We start from the raw sequence: 25752 nt of genomic DNA, 5'->3' as shown, positions 1-25752 counted from the left end.
TTTTCTAAGTACCACAGCTTGTAGCAAAAAGTTTTCTGAAAACGGACATCCCCTTTAAGTTCAACGTTTTAAGATTTGTGGACATTTGTATATAAACAGGTCTCTTAAGGTTCCACCACAGCATTTCACATGGGTTGAGGTCCAGACTTTGAGCCACCACAACATTTTGATTGTTTTATGGAAAACAAGCCCAAATTATCACCCTGCTACCACCGTGGTTTTTGCCAAATGTGACGCAAAGCATTATGACCAGACATATGCACTTTGGTCTTTTTGTCAGATGCAACTTTGCAAACTTTAGCTGTACTCACCTTGCACCCTTTCCCTACAAAGCTTGCTTGTTCAGGCTTTTTTTAATTGTACTGTCATGAACTTGAACATTTTGGATAAGTTTCCACAATGAATTCTTGGTGAGTTTTTGACGCGGTGTATTTTCGCTGCCCAAAAAATGCAGCATCTTACAGTTCCAGCAAAGTGGATGCAGATATCATGTCCACTGTGATTTTTTTTTTTCTTTTCTACATTGCATAAACTGGCCTGCGGTGCTTTTTTAACATGTCAGTTTCTCTTGCGGGTACGCTGAGTTGTATGCTGGGTTTTCTCCATAGAGTTGCATTAGATGCGAAAAATCTGCAGGTAGAAAAATGCATATGAGGTTTCAGTGCAGTTCTGTAATGGAAACGCACTGAATATGCTTGTAATCCACACATGACTGTATCAATAAAGTTTTGTTGTAGACAAATACCAGAAAGTATCAAAAACAAAACTGCAGCTTAATTTACAACATGCCATGACAAAAAAAACACTGTAAAAAAAAAAAAACGATCAAAACACATGTAAAAGAACACACTGAAAATCCCAATGAAAAAAAAAGGCAAGTAACCTTATAGATGCAGAAATTCTGCAACATCAAAAACTCACCAAATAGTCATCGTGGGAACATAGCCTTAATATTCTGAGGCCTTTAGAGTTTGAGCAATAGCTCTTAGGTTTTTTGTAATTTCTTTGAGCATTGCACATTCTGACTTTGGGGTGAATTTGCTTGGATATTCTCTCCTGGGAAGAGTAACTGTCTTGAATGTTTTTCATTTGTGAAAAAATCTTTCTCACTATAAAATAATAGGTTCCAGTATGTTTGGAAGTGTCCATATAACCTTTACCAGATTCATGGGCAGCAACTATTACTTCTTTAAGATCATTTCTTATGGCATTCTTCTTTGGCACTGTGGTAACATGTGCCTGAATTCTGCAGACAGCAAAGTACCAAAACTTCTGCTTTTATAGAGGTGATCACACTTGCCCATGAACTATGAACCAACAGCATTTGATCGACACCACCTGGCTACTTCTTAACCACTTATATCCTTGGTGTAATATGTTTTTCACACCTAGTTAAATATTAGTGTAATTTGTCATGTGGTGTTCATCATCCCTGAGAAATACCTCCCGGCATCTGTGGCTCTTTTTGACTAGCCGGTCTGGCTTGGCGTCACACCGCAACAATGACCTCGTGCCAGGTTGTCTAATCAAACGAAGAGCAGCAAGTGGCCACAGATTACAAATGCGGCTGAAGGATCTGGGTCCTGAAATTGATTCACACTAATTCTACGCATGGGACTATTGCCCAACATACATCCCCGACGTAGTCCAGCGCTAACTTAACCTCTCCCTGATGTGGCATCGGTTAGCCTCTTACCAGGTCTCTTGTACTACTGGCAGTAATTGTGCACTTGTCTTATTCATTAGAATAGCCTGCATGCATGAATCCAGCAGGAGGTTAAAAAAAAGCTTTTTAATAGAAAATGTGTATTTTTTTATTATCATTTTTGAGTCCATTAAAATTTTTGGTGACACAAAAAAATAAATCTAAATAGAGCTTTAATCTGCACTGCCATGGCCTAAATAACAGATGTCTGGTCCTCACCAACATCTTAACCTCTGGTGACAACAAGAACACTATGGATATCAGTATTTAGTGTTTTTTTCTTTTGTTTTGTTTTTTACATATTGTTGTGCAGTTTGAACACTAATTGCAGACACTCCGACACTTGTCTGAATGAAGCCTTACACTGTGCATCTTGATTTCTCCCAGGTGATTGAAGACAATGGTGTGCGGAGAGTTGTAGTGGTTCCACAACCTCCAGAGTTCCACACGAGTGGTCATCCGGTCATACATCGGCCTCCTCCCCCTCTGCCTGGATTTATACCGCTTCCTGCTATGATGCCTCCACCCCATCGCCACATTTACACAGCAGTCAGCGGGGTAGGAGATATGGCTGCCCAATACACCCCTCAGTATCACCCTTCACAGGTATATGGAGATTTGGGTAAGTACTCTAGATTTGTAGACTCAGTAATTGCCAGTGTGTTTTTATGTATTAATCCAGTGTGAAACTGACCATAATATGATATATTTAACACAGATTTTATTAACCAAAACTTTATTTTTTTACATAAAATTGTATTTTTTCATTATTTGGCTTCTTTATATTTTTAATTTGAATGACCTATTACTTTGATTAGTTTTTATTCCTTTTTAGTAGGTTTATTTGTATTTACCAGCTTAGTATGGTCCCAAAACTTTTCGGCCAGTTTCACACATCCATACTATGCATGGACTGACCGGGGGTGTCCTGGTGTGAACGTTACTGCCTCATAGTCACATAAGACTGTAGCCAGAAACCGTCCTAAGCTGGATGTTTCTCTAATAGAAAATTGTAACACTATGAATTATACATTAATGTAGTTATACTAGTTATATCACTAACTTTGCAAAAGTGCATTGTACCACTATGACTTCTTGGTATTAATACATGTTTTAAATACAAGTGCCTCTCACTAAATTCGAAAATCATCAAAAAGTTAATTTATTTCAGTTTTTCAATACAAAAAGTGAAACTTGTATATTATATAGTCTTTACAAACAGAGTGATCTATTTCAAGTATTTATTTCTGTTAAGGTTGATTATGGCTTACAGCCAATGAAAACACAAGTCATTATCTCAGTAAATTAGAATAATTAACAAAAACACCTGCAAAGGCTTTCTAAGTGTTTAAAAAAGGTCCCTTAGTCTGTTTCAGTAGGCTCCACAATCTCGGGGAAGACTGCTGACTTGACAGATGTCCAGAAGGCAGTCATTGACACACTCTACAACGAGGGTTAGCAACAAAAGGTCATTGCTAAAGAAGCTGGCTGTTCACAGAGTGCTGTATCCAAGCATATTAATGGAAAGTTGAGTGGAAGGAAAAAGTGTGGTAGAAAAAGGTGCACAAGCAACCGGGATAACCGCAGCCTTGAAAGGATTAAGAAAAGGCCATTGAAAAATTTGGGGAAGATTCACAAGGAGTGGTCTGCTGCTGGAGTCATTGCTTCAAGAGCCACCACACACAGACGTATCCAGTACATGGGCTACAAGTGTCGCACTCCTTGTGTCAAGCCACTCATGACCAATAGACAACGCCAACAATGGACTGTTGCTCAGTGGTCCAAGGTGGTGTTTTCAAATGAAGTAAATTTTGCATTTCATTTGGAAATCAAGCCCCGACCAAGTACTGAGTGCATTTACTGAACATACATTTCAGTAGGCCAACATTTCGGATTTTAAAATAAATTTTCATGCTGTTATAAATTATTCTAATTTACTGAGATAATGACTTTTGTGTTTTCATTGGCTGTAAGCCATAATCATCAACATTAACAGAAATAAATACTTTAAATAGATCACTCTGTTTGTAATGACTCTATATAATATGAGTTTCACTTTTTGTATTGAAGAACTGAAATAAATAAAGTTTTTGATGATATTCTAATTCAGTGAGAAGCACTTGTATTAATTAATTTACCCATATGATTATCAACCCCACTGTCCAGAAGAAATTAGTTGGCAGCGTATGGGGGTATCATGTTTTAAGCAGATCCGTCACTTGATTTCACAAAACAAAATGTATGCAATAGAGAACTGATCTTAGACCTAATGAGGCTGGTGTACTTAATTTGATAATGCATGCTAATTTGTTCTGACAGTTTAAACTCAATCTCTGGCCACCTAGCCTGATTGTCGGCTCCTCGTTGTCCCTCCTCATGCTGTTCAGTACAATCTGTCAGTCAGGCTGGGTGGGTGGCTGGAGATTGGAGACTGAATCCTCCTAAACTCATGAGTTCTCTTACTCGTACTGGACTAAAATGCTAAATCAATATTATAGAGCCATTCTACAATGGAATTCAAAAGCAAGTACACCAGCCTCATCAGATTTAAAAGATCTACTTAGTAATGTATATGAATACCTAGATGAGACCTACAAGTCAAAGGCTCTCCTAAAGAACGATAAATATACCCTGCGTAGTAAATTAAGAGTATACTGCCACGACTAAAATACAATTCACTTTATTGATCAAATTTTAAAATGTAATAAAAAAAACAGAATACAATAAGAAGATATGCCAAAATAAAAGCCTAACCAAGGGAGTGCATATACAAGGATTCTAATACACACAAGTCAGTATCCTGCTATCACAAAGGGTTAATGAATAAACGTGACAACAAGTGTTGTTGATATCAACATGCCTAGCTCAAAGATGCGCATACACAGGCAAGGGCTGAACAGGGCATGGTTAAGCTAACATCAAACATATGGATCGCATGTGCATAAATAAATCCTATACGGGGATAGTTCCAGAGTATATAATATACTATGATATGGTCAAGAGATATACCATGCAATCTATCATGAACATGATCATTTTCAGCAATTAGCCCAAAGTGCACCTATTTGGTATAAACTCACATACATATTCCTAAGAATAGCAACAACTATACTGTGGATATTTCTAAAGGCATATTTACCCAGGGTCAGGAGAGATGATCTGAAGAATACCCCTAACGCGCGTTTTAGCTTCTTCAGCCTCTTTGGATCTTCTGTTCTGACCCTGGCTAAATATGCCTTTAGAATTATCCACCAATCCTCAGAAGAGGAAATTATTTTCTTTAATATGAAACTTTTATCTTTCTTATGCCCGGCTGCCACTCCATTCATCTTCTATGGGGCTGCCAGAAAAAGCCAAACACAGCGCCTGGCTGCCCCATAGGCAATGAATAGAGCAGCATTCAGGCATGTGCACAATGCCGCTCCATTCTAAGAAGGATGAGTTCTCCAATCTTTTTATCAGTGCAGGTCTCAGCTGTCTTACTGCCACAATCAGTATGTTATCAGCAATCCTGTGTGTAGACCATGACTTGTTTTCATTAGAGAACCCCTTTAACCATCAGTTGTCACCGTACAATTTGTATGGGCTTGTGTAAAAGGGCCTTTAAACAAATGTTGATTGACATGTAATACCGTGAGGAAGGAGATCTGTCCGTGTAAATGCATGATAATTGTGGTGATTATGGGATCTGGAGTCCTGTGAAATCTGTTACCACCACTAGATTAATGTGTACCTTGTAAGCAGAAGGCAGTTCACACATTTGGGTGTACATTATGTGCTCCCTACTTGGCTGACACCCACAGATCTGCCTCATTAATATTTGTGTTGACAGCTTTTGGGATATATAGCATATGCTATATAATAATTATATCCTGGCTTGTGTCCCACAGTGTCCTGACACCACCCATTCACACTTGTCCTAAAAGGGAACTCAGAGTTTGTTTTGTTTGTTTTACTTTTTGTTTGTTTTACTTTTTGTTTGTTTTACTTTTTGTTTGTTTTACTTTTTGGTTGTTTTTTAATACCCCAGACTGGTTTAAAATAATAAAATATTATCACTTTCCATGATGCCTCACAGGCCCTGCTCACCTGGTCTCCCACTAGACTCTACTTCCTTGTCCCATCCTTGACCAGACCTTGGACGGAAATGCCCACTCAGCCAATCACTGGTCGCAGCGGTGAACCCCCACACTCGGTGATTGGCTGAGGAGGCATTTCTGGTCTTTTTTTGGTGTGCTGAGGAAGTAGAGACCAGCGGGGACTAGATGAGAGCTGAAATGTGACCGAAGACTAATCAAGGATGGGGTTAGTATTATCTTAGTATTTTAATCCATACATTATTCCCTTTCCTGAGGAAGGGTTAAAGGGATTGCCCAGAGATTTTTTTTTTTTGTCATTCAGTCTTACATCCAGTCACCTGGCCACAGTAGGTGACATCTGATGGCTTGTCAGTATGATGATTCTTCATTGGGGGTCTAGCCTGTTTATGGTTTCCGGTCCTACACAACATTTTGACTCCGTATATTATATAGGCACCCATTCCTTCTTCTACACCAAACACCGCATTGGGAATGTGTAGAAAGGCAAAACTTATGTGGGAAGTTTAATGCAACAACCCCTTTAAGACAATATTTTCTTTTAGGGTTTAACAAAAGTTGTATAGATTCCCACATTTTAATGACTTTATTGTAATCTCCTTTTTATTTACATACACATTGAAATGATTTTATTCCGGCTTTGGTTAATCTGTAATGTTTTTCTCCTGGTAATCTCGTAGACGCGCTCGCCACTCATGGGAGGGCCGGACTTAGGGATGAGAGATCAAGTAAAATCCATGAACGCTTGCAGAAGAAGTTGAAAGATAGACATGGAGCACAGAAAGACAAGCTGAACAGCCCTCCCTATTCACCCAAGAAAAGCACGTCTCCGGTCAATGAATCTAATGGAATTATTAAAGGGCAGAATAGTCCGGGGTTAAATACAGGACAATCCAAGAATAAACAGAAAGGAAAGAATTCATCCCAGGTAGAAACAGAAATACAAGGTAATTCTGATGAGTGAAAATGTGGAAAGAATTATGAATTGAAAAGGTGGAATCTTAAAAAAGTGATATTGTACACTGTGCATCATTAAAGTGTAAAGTGTTAGTGTCACTTGCCATAAATCAGATTTTTTTTTTTCACGTGATTGTAAATGCTGCTGTTCTCCTGAATCTGACATTCTTTTTCTTTTTCTTCTGCGACTCTCCATTCCTGAGTTATGCCCCCTTCTTCCCTCTAGGCTTGTTAGCCAAGTGGGTGTGGTCATCAACTCTTCTTATGGGCATATTCTTGAGAACCATGCGTAGATGGCTAAAAAAAAAAAAAAAAAGATTTATAAACAGAGAAGAGAGGTCCTTATCTCAGGAAATGCGAGGCACAGGAACACAAAAAACCTACAACCGGTTCAGGTGAACAGCGGCATTTACACCTGGTGACAAAATTTATATATTTTTATTGCAAGTGACAAACGAATCCACTCTTGTCCTTGGGTTGTGATTGGTATTGCAGGTTATTACCATTCAGGTGAAGACGTCTGAGCTGTAATATCAGACAAGGCCTATTACCAGAGTGGCGCTCTGTCTGGTGAGCACGTGAACCCCTTTCATGTTCGCATCCCCACGTTTCTCTTTTTACAATGCATATTGATCTTTATATCAAAATATTAAAAGATTCCTGTTCACTCCGTGATGCCTTTACTGGCATTCATTTTCCAAAGCTGATAAGGAGATGGTGGACAGGTGTTGGATTCAGACAATCTTGATTCATTAAGATAATGATATATTATAATTCATAAAGAAAACTCTTATCTTCATTCAGGGACTGGAGTAAGATTTCTGGTATAAGATACACCACAGCTCATCACAAATTAGACAAGTTGTGGCGTCATTCCACCACCCCATTTCGCCTCCTTTGGCGGAACTGATAGAAACTGGTGTGAAAACACCAATAGTCGCAAAATTGTTGCGCCACTCCGAATTGCGAGCAGAAAATTTTCAAATCTTCAACTTTTTTTTACTCCAGTGTTCTGGCATAAAATCTTTGATGAATCCGGGCCACAGACGTAAGTCCCACAAGTTTCGTCAGGAGTTACCATCACGGTCCCTTGGTTAATTAGGGATTTGTTCACTACTCAGTTTTACATTGTCAGCTCTGATTGGACGGAGGCAGGACTTGTAGGAATAGGCACCACTGAAGAGAGGAATGGTGGCCCCAAGTTGTCAATGTATTCATACCTTTCCAGAAGTAAAAGGTGCTGCACAGTACAGTTCTAAGGACAGTTGATTCATGGTAAATATGGGCATTTAATAAAACAGACATGCCCGGACAGCCAACCAGTCGTTTTATTTCATTTTACGAATATCCTAACACAAATACTGCTAATATGGTGATTTTTATCTGATTTAAAGGGATCCTGTCATGTAAAAAAAGTACTATTAACCTAGGGTTAGTAGCACGGTCAATCTTGCAGGTTAATAGCGTTCTGAAGCTGTGCTGCCGCGCACTGAAAGCTCGACTACTGATAGAAAATTAACTTTATTCCTCCCAGCAGCTGCCGGCTTTCAGTCGTAGAGGCGCGGCTTCAGTCACCACTCAATAAATGGTCAGTGACGTCTGTAACCTCGCCACGACACTCATCGACAGCTGGCTCCGCAGTGCATCATTACTGGGGGCATGGGTACAGCCGTCTCTCAGTATGTACTGAGCAGTGACTGAAGCCGCGCCGGCTGTATCTCTAGGACTGAAAGCCGGAGGCACAGGGAGGTATAAAGTTAATTTCCTCACGCCATCCGGGCTTTCAGTGCGGCGTCCGAACAGCTTTAGATTAATGCAAAAAAAGGAGCATGGACCGCACCTCCAAAAAAGCTTTCGATTAACCCCACATCTGCAGGTTGACAGTGTTTTTTGACATGACAGATGTCCTTTAATGGCATTTATTTTGCACCTGGTCGGTTTTACAGTATAGTGCAAATTACTTCAAAGGACAAAAAACAATAATAACAATATATTTTGTCATTGTAGAGAAAGATGAAGAGACAAAAGCTTTAGAATTGCAACTCTCCAACATTTCCAAGCCAGCGGTAAGTACTGCAATCCTATTACAACTACTTGCAATCGTTTGCTGGAAACCTTCATTGTTTACGTCCAGTAGATAAAAATCTGTCCTAGTCATTGAAGGATTCACAAGTGGAACAATCCAACAGGTGTCCCATCACATGACCAGGAAGATTTTTATCCACTAGTTGCAAAAAAGAAAAAAAAAAAAAAAAACCTTTGGACATTATGATTGCATGTGTAATGACCGGTATACTTGCTGCACCTCCTCATACCCTCTATCAGATCAGCGTTATGGATTTGTGCACATGACATCTTTAAGATGCAGCGGACTGAGGTTTTCTTAGGGGTTGTCGCCGCTTCAGGAAAAAGATCGCCAACTTTTTCTTAAGTGTCTTCTGTTTTGCTGTCGCTTTTGCGGCAGTTCCGTCACCAGCATCTTTTTTTTTTTCTACTAATAATATGAAATATTGAAATATAGCCAATATGCTGCTTCCTAGTGGAAGCTGCCAAAAGAATGGACATGATACTTGTCCTCTGGAGCGATTAAAAGGAGAAACTAGAGACTGAACACATTGCTGTGCATTGTTTAATAGTTTGTGGCACTTTTTCAGGTGGGCCATGGGCGGTATCTGCCTGAAAAAGAAATCCTATGCACATAACCTTGTAAGGTTTTTTCACACCATATAGTGATTGGCTGCAGTGGTCATGTGAGGTATACAGGATTCTGCTGCTTCAGCCAGCTAAACAGAAGATTGTCAGGGATGTTGTGCTGGATTGGTAGGGATTAGAGAAGTTCCCTGACGATGAAAAATGTTTGTCCTAGGCAGGGTTCTTCTCAAAATAAAAAAAAAAAATGGAGGCATACGATCCTTCAGTCACCCCTGTATTTCTAGTGTAGACACCTCCAGAGGTCAGGTGACTAGAAGAGCAGGTCATCAGAGAAACATCTGAAGACATGCTGTTCTTGTCACCTGACCGCTGCAGCCAATCAGTCTTCAGCGCTTCAGATGATATCCGGGCGCTGCAGCCTTCCAGATCCGCACAGACTTGGATCTACCTCGTCATGGAAGGTGGGGAAGCCTCAATTTCTTATTTGAAAAAGAGCCAAACCTAGGGAAAATAAAATATTTTCAGTGTCAGACAACCTCTTTAAATGGGTAACCTTTTTTTGTTATTTTATCAGTATTTGTGGCTGAGAGCCACAAATACTGTCGACAGGATATGTAATATATGCATAGAAAGTGCAGTCTGCCTGTCTAACTGGACTATTAAATAGCCTCTATCGGCTTTCTGCCTTTGGGTACTGGCTGAGTTGATCATAGATGCCAGATTTATTCAGTAGAAGGTAGTGGTAGAGAATAGGTTCAAGGCTGCAGCTAATCGCCTCCTCTTTGACCTGCTGTGCATATTCTTTCCATGCATGGACTGACACATTTCTTTGGAGCCACAATGATGCTCCCTCTCCGTTGAGGCCACCAAAACCCACAACCAATATCTGTCATGTATTTTCTCAGTAGCGTTAGTTCCTGGATTACAATACTGTCATAAGTGCATTCCCCATAAATAATGACTGCTGCAGTACAGTGTTCCCCTTGTGCAGGCTGCACGTACACTGTAATATAGCCATAGACCAGAGCTGCTGATCAAAGATCCAAGACTCGTATCTTGGAGAAAGGCAAATTGCTCGCAGATCATTTTCACGGAGATGAAAGTGAACCTTCCAATCATTGAGAAATGCTGTGGAGCCCACATCAAGGGCCTGAGGGCTAGGAAACCTCTTTTGTGAAGCACTCTTAGTTCGCTTTGGTAAAAGGCTGAACAACCTACAACAGCATTGGTAATACTGAAGTGAATGTAGATAAAAGGCTTACATCAGCCCACATCACATTAACGTTTTACCACAATTCTGCAAAGTCCAAAGTGCTGGGCATGGGGTGAAAAACGACAATGTTCTCTGAGTTTAAGTGGTTTACATAGGGTTTCGGATAATTCTGACACTTCATCCTACAAGCACTCCCACCAGCCGAAATTATAATATAACCACCTTATTCAAGTATGTGTGTATGTATATGTGTGTGTATATGTTACTCGCACGCCGCTAGGTTCAGATAGGGTCGAGACAGGTTACATTTAATCTTTGGAATCCTGGTAGAACAGTAGCATTTAATAAGAAGCCGCACAGCCAGTGCAAGTTAAGTCTTATGAGCAACAGGCTCCAGTGACAAACAGTACAGTTTCCTTAGCAGCACAGCAGTTCAGTCTTCCCAGTAGTACAGGACAGTACAGTTCTAATGCAAAGGCACATTAATGAACACAGCATTCTTTACAGCACAGTGAGATGGAGGAGGTGGGAGGGTTTGCTGAGGCAGATGATCCCTGTGATAACATTTCTTCCAGTCTTTCTCTTTCTGCCTGACAATGCTCTGCACTGCTAGTTCAGGAACACTACCTGACCTGTGCTTAGCTTCACTCATGGCTTGAATCCTTTTCACTTGCAGGGGCTCTTCTGTGAGATACAGAACACACACACCACCTTTCTCTTTGGCTCCATCCAGACAGTAAACAACTTCCCCACAATCCCCCTGGGGCTCTGCTAAAACACTCCCCTTCTCCTGTGACTGTGTTAACCCCTCTAGTTGCTGGATGCTTCTGGAACACAACACTTCCTGTCTCATTTGCTTGTGTTACTTCTAGTAGTTGCTGAATTCTTTTAAAGCAACAGCACTACTTCTGCATGTCACACCTTTGTTGCTCCTCCTCTATAAACGCATGCTTCCTCTGTTGCTCCTCCTCTACGAATGCACACCTCCTCTGTTGCTCCTCCTCTATGAACGCACACCTCCTCTGTTGCTCCTCCTCTATGAACGCACACCTCCTCTGTGGCTGCTCCTGTATGAACGCACACCTCCTCTGTGGCTGCTCCTGTATGAACGCACACCTCCTCTGTGGCTGCTCCTGTATGAACGCACACCTCCTCTGTGGCTGCTCCTCTATGAACGCACACCTCCTCTGTTGCTCCTCCTCTATGAACGCACACCTCCTCTGTTGCTCCTCCTCTATGAATGCACACCACTTCTGTTGCTGCTCCTCTATGAATGCACACCACCTCTGTTGCTCCTCCTTTATGAACGCAGGGCTCAACATTCAGAGAACTGTTAGATCTGCAGCAGATAAAACAGTGATTTTATCAAAACTGCAGCAAGTAGCCCAGTAAGTGACACATCACTGAAATCTAGGTCTTTTTTCCTACATTACTCTGCTCTCAGATGGGGCAGCAGAAACCTGGTGACAGATTTCCTATGAATGGTGTCACTCAAGAACAAAAGTCGTCCTAAAAAAAAATACCAATTTATTGCTATGTCAATGGTGTTAGCAGCAGTATTAGATATTAGTGTTGGCAATGCCCTTCACATAATTCTAAGCTGATGTAAGTAATGGGCTTTGAGTATGCCTGCCTTGGAGACTGATTTGTTTCATATATTTTTGTTGTTGTTTTGTTGTTTTTCAGAGACTTTTTAGGGTTAAAGAAGACTTTTCACCAAATGTTTCATGTTGAATTGGACACACAATGTAATAGTGGCTGCAGGATTCACAAGTGGAACAATCCAACACGTGTCCCATCACATGACCAGGAAGATTTTTATCCACTGGTTGCAAAAAAAAACAAAAAAAAAAACCCCAAACCCTTTGGACATTATGATTGCATGTGTAATGACCGGTATACTTGCTGCACCTCCTCATACCCTCTATCTGATCAGCGTTATGGATTTGTGCACATGACATCTTTAAGATGCAGCGGACTGAGGTTTTCTTAGGGGTCGTTGCTTCTTCAGAAAAAAGACCGCCAACTTTTTCTTAAGTGTCTTCTGTTTTGCTGTCGCTTTTGCGGCAGTTCCGTCACCAGCATCTTTTTTTTTTCTACTAATAATATGAAATATTGAAATATAGCCAATATGCTGCTTCCTAGTGGAAGCTGCCAAAAGAATGGACATGATACTTGTCCTCTGGAGCGATTAAAAGGAGAAACTAGAGACTGAACACATTGCTGTGCATTGTTTAATAGTTTGTGGCACTTTTTCAGGTGGGCCATGGGCGGTATCTGCCTGAAAAAGAAATCCTATGCACATAACCTTGTAAGGTTTTTTCACACCATATAGTGATTGGCTGCAGTGGTCATGTGAGGTATACAGGATTCTGCTGCTTCAGCCAGCTAAACAGAAGATTGTCAGGGATGCTGTGCTGGATTGGTAGGGATTAGAGAAGTTCCCCGACAATGAAAAATGTTTGTCCTAGGCAGGGTTCTTCTCAAAATAAAAAAAATAAATGGAGGCATACGATCCTTCAGAGCAGAATACATTTATTTTTTTTTTTTTATTTAGCTTTTCCATTGCAAAGATATTAGAAATCAAAGTATTTGGCACACAATGAGTTAACTTTTTTTTTTTTTTTTTTTTTTTTATAAAGGCAGCAATACTGCAAAAAAAGACACACACCCCACCAAAGCTCAGAGCAGATTTCCCAGTGGGAGATGTATGACTGACAACCCTGATCCCCTGGTCTAGATTCCTGTATGAGTCTGTGTGGGGTGAGGGACAGTGCAGCTGTGTTTACTTGTCACATTACAAACCCCTCTATCAACTCTCCTTGCAGTGTCAGCTCTGCTGTACTGCACTGCCTGTCTGGAGATGAGAGCGCAGTGTCAGTATCACACATTTCTGTTGTACTCAACTTGTACTCGCTCTGCAGTGAGATCACAGAGGATTAGTCCAGAACAGGCAGGTTACTCCTGTGTGAGATGTAATAACAGGCAGGTTACTCCTGTGTGAGATGTAATAACAGGCAGGTTACTCCTGTGTGAGATGTAATAACAGGCAGGTTACTCCTGTGTGAGATGTAATAACAGGCAGGTTACTCCTGTGTGAGATGTAATAACAGGCAGGTTACTCCTGTGTGAGATGTAATAACAGGCAGGTTACTCCTGTGTGAGATGTAATGACAGCCCTGATCTCACTGCAGAGCGAGTACAAGTTGCTTGAGCACAGCAGACATAAGTGTGATTACTGACACACTTGGTAAAAAGTGGATTTCCATGATGATAATCGCTTAGTGCATTGGTTAGAGAAGCCAGGCCCTTGGCAGTAAGATGGCTATTAAGCTGACTTCTTTTGAAAAAGTGGTTTATCCAATTCATTGGAATATTATCCCAACATAGTCACCTTATTCTGCCATTTTCCCGTATTGCGAAGTGTTCGTAGTTCTTTTTCTTTTATATATATATTTAGTGATATGCAGTGTGACCTCCTCTCTTATAAACCAGACTACATATACAGTTAATATTGTAAACCAGTAGCCAATGTAGTGAATCAAGCTCATGTAGCCACTGACCTGGTGAACATTAATATGAAAGGTTGGAGGGATTTTTATATGAGACTTGATATTTATTTATTTTACTCACTTATATAGCGCTATTAATTCCACCAACATCATCATCGCTGTCCCCATTGGGACTCACAATCTAGATTCCCTATCAGGATGTCTTTGGAGTGTGGGAGGAACCCGGAGAAACCCACGCAAACACGGGGAGAACATACAAACTCCTTGCAGATGTTGTGCTTGGTGGAATTTGAATCCAGGACCCCAGCGCTGCAAGGCTACAGTGCTAGCCACTGAGCCACGATACAGTGTTAACCACAAAGCCGCCGCGCTGCTGATATTGCCTCTTTTATTACCTGATGTACAATAATATATGTACATTTGTCATTCTAGGTATCTGACATTCAGGCAAGGTCTGTAATACTGACTTGGTCACCTCCTTCCAGCCTGATCAGTGAGGAAAATGATGGGAGCGTTACCCCTGAAGTTTACACTTATGAAATACTATTATCCAACAATGGGAAGGATGGAAAATACAAGGTTGCATACAGGTATGTGACTCATTTTATTGGGACTTTGAAAGAATCTTTAAAAAGACCTGCCCTTGCTATTTTCTTCATTTTCTTTTTTTGTAAGAGCCCGCTATGTACTTAAGCAAAGCTGGTTCATGTAGAACAGGGCTGGGGAACCTCAGGCCCGGGGGCCGTTTACAGCCTTCGATGACCTTTTGCCCAGCCCCCGGGCAGAATCCCGAGGACTGCAGTGCCTGGGTCGGCAGCTGTATTTTGATGGCCACCATCCCATTAATTTCTTCTTGCTCTGTGAGCACGTTCACGCGCTTCTCATTACTGAGCGCTGATGCGCGTGCAATTAATGTGCCAGTGCCAGCGTCAGGACGTACTTTGTGGGTGGAGCTAGCATGTGATTTGTACAGCCCCGAAGGATGGTATAAATATCCAAGTGACCCTTGTCAGAAAAATGATTCCCCTCCCCTGATGTAGAAGAATATGCTCATAGATGCTATTCCTTTACATGAATACAAGGTATATACGGCCCATATAAATACAAAAGGAAACTGTTGACTGTCTCCTCTAAGCCTTGTTCACACATGCTCTAGGAAACATCTTTTTTTCTTTTTTTTTTTTAGTACAACGTATGCCTAATTAAAGTTTTTCTGCATTGCTTACTTTTTTTCTAAGTCACATTCTTTCAAAAACTCAAATACTGTAACGTAGAATTTCCCAATAAAGTAGAATATTTATAGTTATTGCTTGTAATGCCAGGGATCCAGTTTTCTAAGTACACAAGTATGTTTAGCTACATCCAGATGGGTATTTTCACATATACATTTCATATATACGGTAATTTGGATGGATGCAATTGTTTAGGCATATAGTGATATCCATCTTCCATAGGCTGCATTATACTAATATGTACTTCACAATGTGAACGTTTTACCGGATATTTCTGTATGAAGTCACTCAGCAGGATGAAAGGTATATAAACATATACCTGTTCCTGGAGGCTAAAAACTTTTTTTTTATTTTTCCTCCATTGAGTGAATTTGATATGTTTGACATAAATACACATATGTGAAATGGAAGAGTGAAACCAGGCTAAGGCCACATTCACATGTTAAGTATTTGGTCAGTATTTCAATCAGTGTTTGTAAACTAAAACCAGGAGTGGGTGATAAATACAGAAGTGGTGACGTGTTTCTATTATACTTTTCTCTGATTGCTTCTCTCCTGATTTTGTCTTACAAATACTGATGTAAAATACTGACCAAATACTGAACGTGTGATTGTGGCCTCATGGTAGGAATAATTGTGGTTGAGCAGTGTAAGATGACTGCACATGGTCACCAGCAGATTTATGCCGCATTCACTCATCTGTGGCTCACAGTCTGAGTACTGACCGTGGTGCACAGACTGGCCCGTGGGTCTGATACCATCTTGACAGCCTTGCATATGCCCATGAGGCTACCACGTTTGTGTCAGGAGCCACGTGGCCTGTCTGTGCACCACGGTTATAACTGGCAGGTCATAGGAAGCTGAATAGAATGATACCTTGATATCTGCGATCTGATGTTTTATTCCAGAGAAATCTGTTATTTTTAATATTTAAATGAGCTGTTAGTTTCTATGGGTGGACACAGATTTCCCTGAGAATCTGCCTCTATTGTAAATAAAAGGAGGAGTTACCAGTGTGAGACATGTAGATCAGAAGAGCAGTCTGTCGGTCATTACATGTCTCACACTTGTAACTCCCCTTTTTTTTTTTTTTTTTTTTAAGTATAATCTCTGGGGGCAGATTCTCGGGGAGATCTAAGTCGGACTCATAGATCTTAACAGCTCATTTATATATATAAAAAAAAGTTCATGACTCTGTAGTAAAACATTGGATGATAGATATCTATGTATCCTTTTATTCAGCTTCCTATCACCTGCATGCCCATATAGGCGGCTCAGGGGGATTGATCCCGCTAACTGATTGCTTTTAAATAAACGCTGATCGATTTATTATGTCATCGATCAGCATTCATGGAGGTCAAACATCTTCTCTTCTGCGACCAGCAGAGTCTTATTAAATATAAGTTTTGCGATGGGCTGCTTGACTTTAGTTGTTGGTTTTGACTTTGAGAATTTCTTCTGTTTTTTTCTAAAAATGACAAATAACATTTTTAAAAGAATATAGGGTGTGCAGCTTGCCTTAATAGGAGCACTAATGTAAATGCTTAAGAGGTCTAGAAATACATTTTCACACATCAAACGGCGAAGTCACAGATGCTTTCATTTTCTTTTCAGCGGAGAGAAAACCAGTGTTACTGTGGATGATTTGAGACCCGCAACAGATTATCACGCCAGGTCGGTGACACCATTATGTGTTCTGCTATGCGGAGTTTGTGGATATTGTTTTGTCTATCTGTGGCATCTTTTATGTTTCAGTGTAAAAAATAGCTCATGTCTAGCTCAAGATAGTGAATGATAAGTAAATCACCAAAGTTTTCCAAATTATCTTGATGGGAAAATGCATCATATTCGAGTATACGGCATTTTTTTATGATGGATGCACATGTGACAATGTGATGTGTTCATGCTCTCCAATATAAATAGTGTCATAAATTCTAAAAATAACAATATAAAAAAAAACAAATGAAGAAAACAAGTAAAATGAAAACCTTTTGCTGTGATATAATTGATTAAAAGGGTTGCCTGGTACTTCTATATTGATGGCCATAGGATTGGTCATTATACCAGATTGGTTGGGTTGTGACACCCTTCACCCCTACCAATCAACCGTTCCCAATGCCGGCTGTGGACGGATTTGCTCAGTTGCACAGTGGACCAGCAGAGCTCCGGCAACTGTGTAGTGGCTGCAGCAGGGTACTGCAGATCCACCCCATATCATTTAATTGGGGCGGGCATGCATGAATCAGCCGCAGCTACTATACAGCCGACAGAGTTGTGCTGTGCAGCTCCACAACTGATTACATTCTGCAAGCACCTAAAAACAGCTGATCGTCGGGGGTGCTGGATGTTGCAACCCAACAATGTTGTATTGATTATCCTAAGGGTAGGCTATCCATAGAAAAGTCGTGGACCACCCCTTTAAGCAAAAACTTAACTCAAAAGACTATTCCTCAGCATCCGTCCTGCTGCTGAGATCTCATACTACTCAGTACAAGCTGCAGAGGATGAATACACTGGGATTCATAATGCTCTCAGTGCTTAGTTGGACTCGTAATACGCTTTTTTTAATATCAGGATTATACAGCCATTTTTATTTGGATTTTCAGAGTAAGTGCACCAGCCTCCTCAGGTCTAAGATCTGTTTAATAACGTACGTATTTTGAAATCTGGGGACAGATCTGTTTTCACAGTCTCACTTTTAGGACCTTTGCAGTATATCTCTGAAAACTGTGATTGCTGAGTCTCCCAAGATTCATCAAGATAAGATGTACTGTAATAATATATTTCATGTATCAGAAGTCCGCTCATTGCAAATAAAATGACACTAATGTTGGAACCTATTGGACGCCCTCAATCACTGCCCCCTTATTACTTGTCCCTTTAAGGCAGGGATGTCAAACTCCAACACACAAAGGGCCAAAATGAAAAACTTGGACAAAGTCGTGGGTCAACCAGTATATAGTATAATGTTCCCCACACAGTCCTCCTTACTGTATAATGGGCCCCACATAGTCCTCCATACAGTATAATGGCCCCACATAGTCCTCCATACAGAATACTTGGCCCCACATAGTCCTCCATACAGAATACTGGACCCCACATAGGGGTGGTGGTTCTGGTGTCACGGGCCAAATATAATCACCCTGAGGGCCAGAGTTTGACACTTTTATGCTTTGAAGCCAAACATGACGACTATTGTTCTTTGTGTTGGAAGTCTGATGTGATGAAAAATGTGAAGTCTGCCGTGCTCATCTGAAATTGTATGTCATGAGATCACTGGGGGACTCAGGGACCAGTGCGGGGTAAGTATGTTTTTTTTTTGTTGTTTTTTTAATTTTATGCAGCACATTGGGGCCATTTAGAAGGGGGTGTGTCTGATAGTGAACAACCAAGGGGTATTCCCATCTCCAAGATCCTATCCCAATATGTAGTTGGTTTAATAACAGTAATATTAGCAAATATCTCCAATTAGAAATGTAGTATATTTTTTCTGATTCGCTATGTCTCTTTCCTCATGTGCAGGCATCGCAGGACCTTATGTATCCATGGTTACGTCCACTGATAAAGTCACAGTTAGTTAGCTAGCTGCTAGTGGTCGTAACCATGGATACCTAAGGTCCTGCAATGCCTGCACATGAGGAAAGAGACATAGCGAATCAAAAATACTATACTACATTTCTAATTGGAGGTATTTGCTAATATTATTATTATTACACCCACTACATATTTGGATAGGATCTTGGAGATGGGAATACCCCTTCAAGGCAGTTGTGTTGGTTGTTATACTTTGTTCAGTTTAGCCTTACTCTATCAATGGATTGGCGTTTGAGTTTACGTCGATAGCCCACAGTTCAGATATGCTACAAAAATATGTATGTTTCATCAGGTCTGGGCCTAATTATATATATATATATATATATATATATATATATATATATATATATATATATATATATAAAAAAAAATTAGGTTTTCCATCCTGCTTTTAAGAGAATGCATTTTACTTATCACACTATAGATGGCGCTAGTGTACAAGTAATGATTTGGGATCTGACTGTGGGTGAGGCAAAGACCGTAAACTAGATCCTTGTCTGTAGAACGTCAGCAGCTTGAAGCGCCTTCGTTAATGTCCTGAATTCTGTAATAAGTATTTTCCTCATCTAGTGCATGGATTACAATTCTATTTTGTGTCGAGCATATTTGAACAGGGCACCTATTTTTAAGGTTGGAAAATGTCATCAACCAGAATTTGTTGGTGTTTTTTTTTTTAATTCATATAAAAACTCCAAGGTTTTAATAATATTAATAATATTTTTTTTTGATATTTTAATCATGTTGATGGAGTTATTGATAATAACATTGATGGTATAGGATAGATGATAAATGTGTGGGCGCTGATATCCTTACCAATCCTAAGAATTAAGGATCAAAGACCTCCAATTGAATGGAGCCGTGGTCCCACATGCACACTTAAGCCCCCCTTACACTTTAATGTCAGCCAAACCCGGCGATATCTACGGACTCAGACGACGATCTAATGTGTAGGGGGGGGGCTCATGACAAATGATATTGGGGAAGATAAGGATCCAGCATGTCCAATTTCTGACTGCAGATCCTTTTGTTCTCCCTGGGATATCTGCTGCCAGAGGTGTCTGAAAAAGACTCTTTCTCATAGAGAACACAGGAGCGCTCAGCAGAGAGAGCCCTCTTGTGTATGGCAGAGACAGCTGAGATGGCTGCTAGATGAGCTATCGGCCAAACTATTCTGTCTACAGCCATCTAATGTGTATGGGGGCATAACGCTCCATTTAAAGGGGTTTTCCCACGAACAAAAGTTCATTTTAATCAATAGATTTTGGAATGATAATAATTTCCACATTTGAATGTATATAAATAAAATGTTCCTGTGCTGAGATAATCTTATAAATGTGCCCCTGCTGTGTACTGTGTAATGTCTGTGTCTGACCGTACAGGGACATGGTCTGATCATACCACATCTCCTGGGCAGGGGAGGAAGCAAAAGAGTATACAGATATTACAGCTCGGGATCACAGAGGATTCTTTCTTTGAAGTAAAACGTTGTTTAAAAACAGGAAGAGAAATGTTTTACCTCACAAAAAGAAGATAATGACTTTTGTGTTTTCATTGGCTGTAAGCCATAATCCTCAACATTAACAGAAATAAACACTTGAAATAGATCACTGTTTGTAATGACTCTATAATACAGGTGCATCTCACTAAATTAGAATATCATCAAAAAGTTAATTTCAGTTCTTCAATACAAAAAGTAAAACTCATATATTATATAGAGTCATTACAAACAGAGTGATCTATTTCAAGTGTTTATTTCTGTTAATGTTGAGGATTATGGCTTACAGCCAATGAAAACACAAAAGTCATTATCTCAGTAAATTAAATTAACAAAAAACACCTGCAAAGGCTTCTTAAGCGTTTAAAAGGTCATTTACTCTGTTTCAGTAGGTTCCACAATCATGGGGGAAGACTGCCGACTTGACAGATGTCCAGAAGGCAGTCATTGACACACTCCACAAGGTCCCAGAGTTCCAATTTTGATTTGGAAATCAAGGTCCCAGAGTCTGGAGGAAGAGTGGAGAACAGCTTGAAAAATGTTTTTAAAATCTGAAATGTTGGCCTCCTGAAATGTATGTTCAGTAAATGTCCTCAATACTTGGTCGGGGCTCCTTTTACATCAATTACTGCATCAATGCGGCGTGGCATGGAGGCAATCAGCCTGTGGCACTGCTGAGGTGTTATGGAAGCCCAGGTTGCTTTGATAGCAGCCTTCAGATTGTCTGCATTGTTGGGTCTGGTGTCTCTCATCTTCCTCTTGACAATACCCTATAGATTCTCTATGGGGTTAAGTCAGGTGAGTTTGCTGGCCAATCAAGCACAGTGATACTGTTGTGTATAAACCAGGTATTGGTACTTTTGGCAGTGTGGACAGGGGCCAAGTCCTGCTGGAGAATGAAATTTCCTTCTCCAAAAAGCTTGTGGGCAGAGGGAAGCATGAAGTGCTCTAAAATTTCCTGGTAGACAGCTGCGCTGACTTTGGTCTTGATAAAACACAGTGGACCTATACCAGCAGATGACATGGCTCCCCAAACCATCACTGATTGTGGAAACTTCTCACTAGACCTCAAGCAGCTTGGATTGTGGCTTCTCCACTCTTCCTCCAGACTCTGGGACCTTGATTTCCAAATGAAAATTGGAACTCTGGGACCTTGTGGAGTGTGTCAATGACTGCCTTCTGGACATCTGTCAAGTCAGAAGTCTTCCCCATGATTGTGGAGCCTACTGAAACAGACTAAGGGACCTTTGTAAACGCTTAGGAAGCCTTTCCAGGTGTTTTTTGTTAATTATTTTAACTTACTGAGATGATGACTTTTGTGTTTTCATTGGCTGTAAGCCATAATCATCAACATTAACAGAAATAAACACTTGAAATAGATCACTCTGTGTGTAATGACTCTATATAATATGAGTTTCACTTTTTGTATTGAACTGAAATAAATTAACTTTTGATGATATTCTAATTTAGTGAGATGCACCTGTATAATCAATCACTTTTGTGTAACATTTCCCTTTAAATAGATTGTTCACTACTTTTACATTGATGGCCTATTCTTAGGATCGGTCATCAATGTCTGATCGGCCGCGGTCCGACACCCGGGACCCCTGTGCCGATCAGCCGTTACTGGTGGCGGCGGCCACTGGCTTGAAGTACTTACTTGTAGGGGCTGAGTACTGCACATCTGCCTCCTCTTCAAATCTATAGGAGGCGGATGTGTAGTACCCTGTGGCAGCCAGTACAAGTAGATGGCCAAGCCTGGCAAGTGAGTACTTCCGGCTGGCGACTGACAACCACATTAACAGCTGATCGGTGGGGGGTGCCGAGTGTCAGACCCCAGCCAATCAGACATTAATGAACTATCCTAAGGATAGATCATCAATGTAAAAGTAGAGGACAACCTCTTTAAGTATTGTACATTGTTAACTTGGATCTTCTCCTATTGGATTAAACAAGGTTCACCTGCTGTCTCTGTATCGCTCTTAAAAGGCAAAAGAGAAAGACATTTTACAAATTGCAACCATTTTGCATTGTGGACTTGTTAATATTTGTAATCCGGAACATAAAGTATAATACATTTCAATCCATTCCGCTAAAATCCAGCGTCCTTACAAATCCCTTTGTAATAAATATAGCCCACTTGTGCCCCTCGCTGGGATTATTGCCGTTCGCTTTCCTCTTTGTATTTGATCTCCATTCCTCATGTAACAACCATCCCACAGGCGATGACTAATTCCACCTACTCCCGGCACTTCAGGCTCACAGTCGCTGTGACTATTAATATTCTGATATATTAGTCAGCTTACTAACACATGGAGATGTTATCCTAACATAACCCTACAAACTGCGCAGCTATAAATGTTCTCCATAATAAGGAAGAAAGATGTTGATTTTTCTTGTGGAATACTGCAAAACAAACCCAACAACTGTGAATTATGTTTAGACTTGTCGGATTTGGCAGAAGTCTCTTTCTGAAATCCGACAACAGTCCGCATTACATGTCTGTGCATAGAGCTTCAGTAACCCGGCTGACATGCAGTGGAAAGCGTCTGTGTGGACTGTCACCTCCCAGAAATAAGTAGCAAGTTTCTTATACCTGCGGACTCCACATGGGAAACGCAAAGGATTGTCCCGATTGACTTAATCCAAAATTAAATTTATTTGCAGCCTAGATCTTATGTTTTGTATTAGTTTTTGAGTCTAATATTATTGAACAATTAAGGCATTATTCCATATATAGTCTATTCTGATAGCATTTGCTGAGTCCACTTTCCATATAAACCATGAAGATTTCTGGTGGAAACGTAACTTTATGCCCCATGCATACAATGGATGCCAAATGAGTGCCCTTCCAACATTCGTTGAGTCAGTATATGTTGGTATACACACAGATAAGATTTTTTATTCTGCAGCGCTTATTTATTTATTTTTTTTATAAGTCTGAATTTAAAGAAAAAATTAAACCTTCCAAAATCTTTAAATACATTTAACATAAAGAAAAATGATATAAGGAATAGATAATTTTCTAAGTACATACAGTATTTCACTATAGAGGTCCTTTCACCAATTTTAGTATGTTAAACTGGCCACACCATGGAATAGTGACTGCAGAGCTGAGTAAAATGTTTTTCTATTTTTATTTTCTCATCTCCGTTGCAGAGATTTTATCTCGTAAAGTATAGGGCATAATTTATAATGAGCCCAGTGGGGCATCACCAGAGACTTGTTTCTGGGGGTGTGTATTTTTTTCCTCTGTATGACATCGACCAATCATAATCAAGAAATATCGTGCAGGAGAGAAAAAAAAGGTCCGAAAAACATACATTTTCCTGTCAGATGTAATGGATAGACAGCAGTGCCCTCAGCCCTGATCTCTGAAGCTACTGTGACAAGTGCAGCAGACCTGAGTGTGATTACAAACACTTTCAGCTTTTATCTTATGGCATCAGTATGGGGGAAAGAGGAGGGAAAGCATAGGTGTTGTGAAAAGAGTGTTTTGTAATTGCACTCAGTTCAGCTGTACTCCAACCCCATTACCCCCAGACTGACTGCCGTGAGATGAAAGCACTCATCTGTGCTCAATACTACACAGTAGTTGCAGAGAGCAGGACTGTCCATCATTAGTTCTTATAGAAAAAAACATGTTATTCTGAACCTCTGGGGACATGTTGTTTCTTCCCGTATAAAAAAAAACAAAAAACCCTCATGTCTACAGTAGCCAATGTAACATTATACAAGTGGATTGTAATATATTAGCTGATAAATATCTTGTATTAGAGATAAAATATTACACTGCATCATCTTCATTTGTCAGAAATATTAAATGACTGGCTAGCTACTATGTTGAGACTTTGTCAAATAATGATTTTGAATACATGTCTCAAAATTATTTATTATAAATTAGTTATTTTACACTAACTATGGAATATTCTTTGTATGAACTACTGTAAATTACATCTGATCATTATGTATGAGTTTTGACAAAGTTTTTATAAGTTTAGAAACTTTGTATTTTTAGTCTCAGTTAATACAATGATCATAGTGGTAACATAGTAACATAGTTTGTAAAGCCGAATAAAGACTTGCGTCCATCAAGTTCGACCTGTTAGTTCTGTAATTGCTAGAGTTGATCCAGAGGAGGGCAAAAACCCCAAATGATTTAGCCAATCTTCACCTGAGGAAAAATTCCCTCCCGACTCTGAAACCAGCAGTCAGAATAAATCTCTGTATCAACCTACTATTTTATTTTTAAGTATACGCTGAAATCTGCCTGGTATCTAGAAATGCATCCAGTCCCCGCTTGAACTGGTGTAGTGAATCCGACTCTTACCGTTTCCTCACTCAGTATCTATATCCTGTAAATATTAATTTCTTTCCTCCCTTTTTCTCTGTAGAGTGCTGGCAGAATTAAACTTTGTTAAAGGAAACTCTTCAGAAGCTGTAAACTTTACCACAATGAGCTGTGAACCAGAAACGCCCAACCCTCCTCGAATTACAAATCGGACCAAAAATTCACTTTCCCTTCAATGGAAGGTGAGTCATGTCAAGCATAGGTGTATATCTCTAAGGTTCAAGAATAATATAAGTTGGTAATACGGTAATCTTGTCCAGCTCTTGATCTCCAAATTTTCCAAGTATTAAAAAGATTTGAAAATCACACAGGTTTAAAAACAGAACATTCTGCAAAAAACCTATGCGTTTCGAACCTTGAAATGTGTATGCTTCTTAGTCATGGCATGTGTTGTTTTTTTTTTCCCGCATCTTTTTAATAGATCAATAAAGCTCTTTTTCAACTTGGAAAATTTTGAGATTGAGTACTGTTTTTTCACGTATCCTATTATCCATCCAGCTGGGATTCAGTGTTCATGCACATCTTGAAAGTTCAAAGTTTTTTTTTCATCATGTGAGCTGAGCATTTCTTTTTTTGTGAACTCTTATCTACAATTACTGATTTGCACCTGCAATATTGGTGTTGGCCAGTGCTTTTTTATTGATGGCCTATCCTTAGGCTAGGTCGTCAATATCTCATAGTGCGGGTGCAACGCTCAGCACCCCGCCGATCAGCTGTTATCAGCATCGGCTGGATGTTCTCGCATGGTGCCGGAACATAGCAGCTCCCCCATTTCTATAGTGGCCGCGGATGGGTATTACAGTTTCACCCCCCATTGAAATGAAGTCCTCGGCCTCAGCCGCTAAAGATTTGACAGAGCTTCTGTTTTCTGATATCTGTGAACATCCGGACACGACCTGTAACGACTGATAAGTAAAAAATTAGCGGCCAACCTCTTTAACAAA

At 40.1% G+C, this 25752-nt stretch overlaps 1 protein-coding gene across 9 annotated transcripts in view; it reads left to right on the top strand.

Moving 5' to 3' along the window:
• FNDC3A (fibronectin type III domain containing 3A) overlaps window positions 1-25752 on the top strand; it is a 313016-nt gene that overhangs the window by 243902 nt on the left and 43362 nt on the right. For all 9 annotated transcript variants that reach the window (XM_073662733.1, XM_073662747.1, XM_073662726.1 and 6 more), the window contains 6 exons: window positions 2093-2327; window positions 6483-6749; window positions 8767-8825; window positions 14569-14726; window positions 16983-17042; window positions 24852-24990. In XM_073662733.1, the coding sequence (XP_073518834.1) occupies window positions 2093-2327; window positions 6483-6749; window positions 8767-8825; window positions 14569-14726; window positions 16983-17042; window positions 24852-24990 (918 nt within the window). The remainder of the gene's footprint in view (window positions 1-2092; window positions 2328-6482; window positions 6750-8766; window positions 8826-14568; window positions 14727-16982; window positions 17043-24851; window positions 24991-25752) is intronic.

The sequence above is a fragment of the Phyllobates terribilis genome, unplaced genomic scaffold, assembly GCF_046119375.1.
Source record: "Phyllobates terribilis strain yellow unplaced genomic scaffold, ASM4611937v1 Scaffold_2__4_contigs__length_985480577, whole genome shotgun sequence".
NCBI classification, from domain to species: Eukaryota; Metazoa; Chordata; class Amphibia; order Anura; family Dendrobatidae; genus Phyllobates; species Phyllobates terribilis.
This window is presented reverse-complemented; position numbering and strand designations above follow the sequence as displayed.